We start from the raw sequence: 8,331 nt of genomic DNA, 5'->3' as shown, positions 1-8,331 counted from the left end.
TAAAGCAATAGAATGCAAGAAAAGTAAAGACATATGAAATGAATGTGAAATAAAAAGATGCATTTACTATTTTAAAATTGAAATAACATTTAATGCAAGTCTCAATCATCACTTAAAACAATGAAAGGATGCCTAACCCAACTCAACTATAAGCCTTCTTTTAGAAAGCCAAAAAAGAGAACTTTCACTTTTGTTGGCACTGCCTTACAAAGGAAGAGTGTAGAAAGAGTGTAGAGAGAGTTTAGTGTTGAGTTGGGTTAGGTATACTTTCATTGTTTTCAGTGCCATGATGGAGACTCACCTTAAATGTTATTTCTATTTTAAAATATTAAATGAATCTTCATCTTACACGGCTTGACTTCACTTGCATACTATTCTTTTAGAATGCTAAAGTGAAGCTTCACCTTGCATAATTCTAGTAAATTCTATACATATACATATATACACATATATATATATATATATTTATTTTATACACACACACCCTAAATGAGCAAATCATGGGAAAGAGAAAAAAAAATGGCGAAATATGTGAGAACTTTATTTCAAAATTCTTGCAAATTCAAAATTTTGACTATTATTTCCGGTTTACTTCTTTGTAAGGCGGAAACCCAGTCCCTTAATAAAAGAGATATTCCTGAATAATGATTTACCTTATATAATTCTAGTTAAACTCAACCTAATGATTTTATCATTTTCTTGTTATTTTAGAAAGCCACCGTGACCCTTTCACTTGTTATAAGTACATTTTATTTTTCTCCCTCCCTCTCTCTCTCTCTCTCTCTCTCTCATCCATAAGGAGTGTGAGAGTGCCAGTGTACGCTTTATTTATATTTGTTGGCACTGCCAGAGGCATGTGTTAATGCATCGTTTTGACTTTTTATGGAGAATGTGGCAGGAGATCTTGGGAGGCTTTTGAAAATTTCTTTTATTAAGAGTTCAAAGAAGGGAAAATTTGATTCGTGCTATGATTCCAAAAGTCCAATGTTGAAGAGCGTGATGATTTTTTTTTTTTTGCACGCTATTGAGCACAAGGTGAAGTGCGCTCCGATCGGTTGGCTCACTAGCTGGCATGGCATACACTTTTTTGTTGGCCGCTTGCCTAGAAAGTCCACAATCTACCTCTTCCAATGAGCCAACGCAAAATTGGCCGAGCCAATGAATGCATTGCAATGTAGTTCCCGTTGGTCGTGATCTAGTTCTCTCGCCAACAATGGTGTGTTTTCTCCCTCATGTTGTCCAGCTGGGCTATCCATGTGCTTAATCACCTCGAGTTCAGCTAACCAGCAGGTGGCTTCATCAGCTTGCGAATCCAATGAACTTCCTCTCCATGTACCAAGAGGGCATCCACATACGCCTGATAAGTTGGAGGCGTTTGTGTGGCACACTACATTCAAAGCGGGCCTGATATGAGTGTCACAGTCATATAGGCTTCACAATAGCCGATTTGCTGCTTTAGTGTTCTCCAAATGATCGTTGTTGATTGTACATTGGGCCCACGATAAGTTGGAACAACAAGCGTGAAACTGGGAGCTGTCCATGAAGGAGGTGCATCATAGCCGCCTCCTCCTTTCACCACGAGGTGGTTTTATCAAGCCTATGTGAAGGCCGTCTAGTCATTAATGTGCTCTCTCTCTCTCTCTCTCTCTCTCTCTCTCTCTCTCTCTCTCTCTTAGTTCACTCGTCCTGTGGAAGTCTTTGGGAAAGAAATTTTAGAGTGGAAGTCTTTGGGAAAGTCTCGAGAGTGCACTCGTCCTCGTCTGAGCCTCTCTCTCTCTCTCTCTCTCCTCGTCCAGTGGAAGTCTTTAGAGTGCACTCGTCCAGTGGCTCAAAGAAATTCACGGGCCACCTTGCAGAGTCAGTGCAAGACACGAAGCTTACTGTCGAGCCTTCGTGGCACTAGCTCGAGAAACACTCCAGCCTGTGTTACTGAGCTTCAGCGCAAGTACTCCTCCCACAGTGCACGCAACCTATTTTGTCTGTAACCCTAGATCCCTCCATTCTCTTCGTGCTCACCCACCTGCAACTTAATGCCAAAGACAACTTGTTGCCCGCGCGCACCATCCTAGACTGCCGTTCTAAAGTCCAATTCTTGCTCCTCGCGCCTCTTACAAGTTCACATGCCATTCGCTGCCCCTTTCTCTTCCATGCAAGCAGACCCCCCAGTCTCTCCTATTTGTCATGGCGGACTGCATCCCCTCCGATGGTGACTTGATTCTGGCCGGACGTGACGACCGTTATGGTGGCTTCATCGTTGACTCTACCAGCTTGCCCTCCGATCCCTCCACCTTTCTTGAGAACCTCCGCCACTCTCTTTTGCAATGGAAATCTCAGGTGCAGAGAGAGAGAGAGAGAGGGAGAGAGAGAGTCCCTGACGTTCATCACAACTTAACAGAGTCTTTGGGAGAAAAATTGAACATTTATTGCTATACTAGAAACTAAATGAATTGGATTATCTGTCAGCAAAGAGGTTTTGTTACGGCTCCATTCCTCTCATAGAGATTGCAAGGACAACCTTAATTATGGTTTGAGTGCTGATTGCTTGACTCAATGTGTCAGTATGCTGTGTCATACATTGGCTGTTACAATTTTTCGTTTTTTCAGTGACAAGTACAAGTAGGAATGCCCTTAGCACAAGTAGGAATGCCCTGAGGATCATGGGGTCTAGCACTGCCGCTCCGGGTGCATGGAAAAGATTGCAGCGGGTGTTGAAGGGCCATCGTGTGCCTGACTGGCTGCCCGTCCTGCCGCACACCTCCCCATCCTCTGCTCGCGGCTGGCTGCCAAAAATGCTGGACTCGGAAGCTGCCAAAAAACGCTAGGCTGCCTTCCCTTCTGCCTATTGGCTGCCGGCTGCACCCTAGGGAGGGTGCCCCCTACTGGGGCTAATCTGCACACCCCTCCCCCCAATGCCCATATAGAGAAGACTCCTCCCCCCCACCCCAATGTCCATATAGAGGGCCGAACCCAGCCCTCCAGCTCCACGACCCTACAATAAAGGGGGGAAAATAGGAGGGGAATGGGAAAAGGGTGGCACCAGATGCCAAGGGGAAAAATGGGGAGATTGGGATAAAATATCCTAGGCCTCCAGAAGCCTATATGGCCATAGAACAAAGCCAAAACCCGAGCTAAACATGGCTAGGCACAACCCGACGTGAGAAAACAACCTCACACTAGCGGGGTACAGCCACAACACAGCCCTCACTTCCTAACCCCTGTCCGTGGGAGAAACTGGGACCGGCTGTATGAATCCAGACAGATGCCCGAACTGTAACAAACCAGGTATTGAAGAAAGAGAATGGAGTTTGTAGGGACGATATTGCGACCTGCATGTCAACCTTACATCGTTCACAGATGTCAATTGGAAGAGGAGAGCACCCCAATTTTCCATTCAAGATTAGGTCTGAAGTGTCCTCATTGTGAATGGGTATATAGAATCTAGACTTATTACCGACATAGATATGTCTGGGACGCCTCTTGAGCACTGCACAGGAGTCTTGTTAGTCACCTCCCAAGTGAACAAAGGCCAGAGCTCTATCGAGGACACACTAGCTGCTTAGAACTCTTCGCAATAGTGGCCTTTCTCGCCACAATTGTTGCAGCGTCAACAAGCCTTCAAGACCTTTCTTTTGGCTTCTGCTGTTCATTTGAGGGTCTAGTATTATGACAAAAGCCTTCCCGTGTCAGCTTCTTGTTTCTCTATGGCTTTTTGTTAGTGGCCATTGCGGCCAAAGCCTTGGTGTTGCTCAAGTCAATGGCTCCATAGGTTGTCCAAAACCATAGGTGCAATCCTTCCAACCGATGTTGTTAAGGAGTAATAGGATGAAGGGTATGTGGTCATGGTCTCGAAGCTAATGAACTTCCAAGGTCTCAAAGCTAATGAACTTCCAATCAAAGTGCTTGCATCTTGTCAATATGTTCCCACAGTGATAAGGGTTTTGTGGGATTTAGGTTCTTTGATTGCACCTCAAGAAGAGATTCTCGTCATGGATGATACATGCTCGTAGACGCCAAGTGGTCTCTAGTCTTCTTTGCATTGGCTGCATCTTCACATGTTTGAGCACTTGTGGTGTATAGTTTAAAGTGATGTACTGAACAAGGACATGATTGCTCCCATAGAGCACCCTTGTCATTCGTATCTGGATTCACTATCTCCTTCATGACAAAATCACTGAGACCATAAGAGTAAAACAGTGCCATCATTATTTTTCTCCACGTGCCTTAGTTGTTTCCAACCAACTGATGGTCTATAGGAATGTCAAAAGACTCGGAATCTTGAAGTTTGCCAATGGTAGCACAAGAGTTATTTATTTATTTTGATTTTTTCACTTCTTTTCTATACATATTTGTAGTTGACGTACTAGAAGTTGTGGGTCATGCCAATGGAGTCTTTGTTGCATGTGTGAGATAGTGGGCTAGTATATGTTATGATGCTTTTTATGTCTTAATGGTATCTCACTTGAATCCAGCATCCCACTCTATTCTGAATATGGATGGATGACATTGAGCTTGAGGGTTTGAACTTTGTGATAAGCTTTTTCACACCATGTGCAAATAGACTCAAAAAAGCACCTGCAAGTGTTGTTAAAAAGCCGGGCGCCCAAAAAGTGGGTGAACAGCTACTCACATCTGCTCGCATGATTTCTAACAAAACGGCATGCATGTGGTTAGATAGACTCGCTTTTTGAGAAACTACATGGGATTTTTTTGGAGAGTCTTTCAATTTTAGGGCCTGAAAAAGGAATGCGCTTCATTGTTTTCTTGTTTTTTTTTCTTTTTCAGTCAAAGAAAGGAATCTGGTTGAAGTTACCGATCGAGAATGTGGATCTTGTTCCCCTTGCTGTTAAGGTACAAGGATAATTTGACCTTAACTTTTAGGTTTACAACTCAGTGTCAGTTTTCTGTGGGTTAAATCTCTCAAGGTTTGGTTTAAACTTTTTGCAAAGCACATGTTCATTTTTAAAAAAATGTATTCACCTATATTCTCCTTTAAGGAAATCACATGCCTGTTATATTCTACGTAGCTGCCAGACTAAGAGTCCAAAGTAGGTGGCAAAACGATTTGACAAAAGTCTTTTGTTTTAATAAGTGAAGCTATAGTTTCTCTTATGGCGGAAAAATAATCATTTGCTAATAGTCAAGATTGTGTGATTAGTTGCAGTGTCTGAAGAAACATATTTTAGAAGATCATCGGAAGGAGAATCAAATGTTATGATAGTAGATTGCATTTACTCCTTGTTTTCATATAATGTGTGGCATGCATCAGACTCTACGTTACATGACTTGTATTTTTGAATCCAATATTCCTGCATAGTCGTTGAAAGCAGTACAATACAGGTTCTCCTTATAATGTGGTATTTACAGTATGCATGGCTGAATAGTCATATTTCCAGTGAATTTTAGCACCTCAGTCCTAGCAATCACTCAAAAACTACAAAAGCCATTGAAGGACCTCAACTTGCAGTCTGCTAACAAATTTGTGCTTCTGTTATCTCTGTGGGGGTGGAGCAGGGCATAACATAGGGTGGCTGGTTGAACTTGAGCTCTCATGTTGCTTGCTGAAGGCCGGCTTGAAAATGGTCTCTTTACCAAAGTTTTTTTCCAATTGAAGGGGCCTGATGGATCTACTCATTTGCCATTAGACACCTGGAGCATGTGAGTATTGCTGTGGTTGTAGCGTTTTGCTTGCCAAGCTTAGAAGGTGATTGTTTGTGGGTACAAGTGGCATGGACGAAACTACGGAGAGTGTTCCTAGCTAGGACTTAGGTGGTGAACTTGACCTATGTATACATTTGTGAAAATTTTGAAACTTCTGAAGGACATGAAAATCTGAAGAGGGAGAGTAATTGATTTTTTATCACATCCGAAATGCATTTGGCACGAGGGTTTATGATTGGTGTGACATGTTTTAGGAGGGCTTCTGCTATCACCATGCTGAGAAAGATTATCTAATGCTGACCCTTTGGATTGCTGAAACCCCTTCTACTCTTCCTTCCAATGCATCTCATCAAGTTGGTGTTGGAGCTATGGTCATAAATGATGAGAACAAGGTATTTGTTTTGTTTTGTTCCATATTGATGCAATGTTTTAAGATGTAACTGTTTTTATGTTGGTAGGTTCTAGTAGTACAAGAACAGACCGGTCCTACTAAAGGCTCTGGTGTTTGGAAGATGCCTACAGGTGCAGTTCTCCAGGTATGAGGTCACCTTAAGGTTGATTATCATTTTTATTTTTATTTTTTTTTGTGAAATTCTCATATTCTAGAAGGGCATTAGCAGGTGTGAAAAGAAGAAAGGTTGCTTTCAAGGGATAGGTAGCACTGATTACCATGAAAGAGCCACATGCATGGGTTCCCTTTTTGTCTTCATGTTGTTTTGTTTCGTACCTCGCACGTCAGGAAGAAACTGAGGACAAGGGAGAGCTAGGTCAGTATGCAACTCAAGCCCAAAAGAACAGGCAGCTAGAGCTAGTCCAATATATTGTAGAATGCTGCGAGCATAACAGTTTGTAATTTCTAGGTTTTCCTTTGTGGAAATGTGTTTGTCTATGAGCCTTGTGCCTTGTGGGATTCAGGCTTGATTTGTATGTCCTTCAAGTGGCTACAATTCTAGAGCCACCTTGTGGGGTTTATGCTTGATACAATGTGCCGAGCTACGTTTGTGGGTTTAGGCCCAGTGTATTGGTGCCTTAGTAGCCTTGTCAAAACTAAAGGGAACTCTTTTATTTCGGATTAACAGGGCAATATTTCTTTAAACTGCAGGGAGAAGATATTAAAGATGCAGTGCAACGTGAGGTCAAAGAGGAGACTGGGGTAAGAGTTTACTCTTTTGCTTCGTACGGTCCTGTTTTTCTTTGAACAGTTTACAGCTGACCCAAGCAAACAAATTGGTACTAATCCATCAAGCGGTTTTAAAGAGGCCTTAATACCTTGGCTCTAACTTTCTATTGGGTCAGTGTCTAGAGTCTTAAGACATCTGTTTTTACTATCAGTATAGCAAAATATCCCTCTTTAAATTTCATGGGTTGTCTTGACATGAGACACGTGCCTTTTCAAGTTGTTATTTGGCTTTTTCCAGAGTAATTTCAGTACGATGTAGAGCTTCATTAGAAATACTAGAGAAAGTAGGTGAAAATGCCTATGAGTGTGAAATGGTGATTTACCCATGGGTGAATGAGGAGTGTTACTGCATGCAAAAAAAGCTAGCCATAAGAGAGGCTACACGAGAATTGAATTCGTTCTGTGCCTTCATGCTTCTGCAGGTCGATGCAGAGCTCGTTGAAATTCTTGGAGTGAGGTGCTTGTCTTGACCTTCTTTTTTCCTTTCTCATGGTTGCATCTGTATTAAATTGCCCCAGGCAGCTGAAACTCATTAGCTTGTTCGAGTAGGCAAGCACATGATGTCTCGTTTGGGAAGTCGGATCTTTTCTTTCTATGTTTGCTGCGTCCGCTACCATCCGATATCAGTGTTGAAGAAAGTGAGATAGCGGCTGCTGAGGTATTTGGTTGTACTTGTTTTCTTGAGAAAAGGCATTGGTTTATCATGGAAATTGCATGCTATTTTTGGTGGTATGTTAATTTTCAGTGGATATCTTTGGATGACTATCGATCGCAAGAGTTTAACACCAAGAGTAGCCTTCTTACAAGGATTGCAGACATGGTAGCTGCCTCATTGAAAGGAGAATACAAAGGGTTTGGTGCAGAAGCTCTGAGTTTTGGTTTCAGGAACAGTGGATCGTACTTCTATCATAACATCAATGACATTAACAGCTACTTGGAGCAAAAAAAAAGCACCAGTTGAGTATACAAGACTTCGATGGACATGGAAACAGCTTATTATTGACATATTTTGGTATGAAGACTTATGTTCATTTTGTGAATATTTTGTACTAGGAATTCTGTGTGTGTTAGAGCATGGAAGCAAATGAGTCGTAAGCTTGTGAGGTTTGTCTGGTTCTGGGTGGGCATATGGCCTCCCATTAACCGGAAACCAGCCAATACTAGTTCATGGCATGTGACTCTCCTGTTTTCTTGTTTGATCAACACAATTTGCTGTAAACTTTTTCTCCTACCCAAGAAAACAGCAGTTACAAGTTACAAGTTTGACATGGGTTCACTAATTGGAGCGTTTGTAGGGCGACAATCTTTGGGAGTGCTCTTAGCGCTTGGTATCGTTAGAATTTTGATTTGGGCTCATTTTGACTCAGGTCCTCCGTTTCCTCCGCTAGTACTATTGTGGAGGCAATTGCGCTTTTGTGCAGTTTTTTTGAGAGCGGAAATGGCTGTAAAGCATGCACTTTTTCGCCTTTTGTAGGTTGTGCTAAAGAGGAACC

The 8,331-nt window shown here is 42.3% G+C and overlaps 1 protein-coding gene across 1 annotated transcript; it reads left to right on the top strand.

Moving 5' to 3' along the window:
- The first annotated feature begins 1,782 nt into the window (after positions 1 to 1,782).
- Positions 1,783 to 8,101, top strand: LOC147449814 (nudix hydrolase 2-like). The gene is made up of 8 exons (XM_086522177.1): positions 1,783 to 2,334; positions 4,783 to 4,848; positions 5,913 to 6,050; positions 6,117 to 6,194; positions 6,761 to 6,811; positions 7,261 to 7,295; positions 7,388 to 7,496; positions 7,584 to 8,101. Exons 1-8 carry the CDS (start codon positions 2,182 to 2,184, stop codon positions 7,797 to 7,799), a joined length of 846 nt encoding a protein of 281 aa, XP_086378303.1. The 5' UTR covers positions 1,783 to 2,181; the 3' UTR covers positions 7,800 to 8,101.
- Positions 8,102 to 8,331: the final 230 nt, after the last annotated feature.

Source organism: Adiantum capillus-veneris, chromosome 10 (genome assembly GCF_014529385.1).
Source record: "Adiantum capillus-veneris isolate H3 chromosome 10, ASM1452938v2, whole genome shotgun sequence".
NCBI lineage: Eukaryota > Viridiplantae > Streptophyta > Polypodiopsida > Polypodiales > Pteridaceae > Adiantum > Adiantum capillus-veneris.
The sequence above is the reverse complement of the archived record's forward strand: the minus strand, read 5'-3'. Positions and strand labels throughout refer to the sequence as shown.

What these genes read in the sequence shown, in the direction of transcription:
- LOC147449814 (XM_086522177.1), top strand. Translation starts at nt 2,182, where the DNA reads ATGGCGGACTGCATCCCCTCCGATGGTGACTTGATTCTGGCCGGACGT. An exon ending in TTGTTCCCCTTGCTGTTAAG is followed by an intron (nt 4,849 to 5,912) that starts GTACAAGGATAA and finishes GACATGTTTTAG; the next exon opens with GAGGGCTTCTGCTATCACCA. An exon ending in GTTGAAATTCTTGGAGTGAG is followed by an intron (nt 7,296 to 7,387) that starts GTGCTTGTCTTG and finishes TTGTTCGAGTAG; the next exon opens with GCAAGCACATGATGTCTCGT.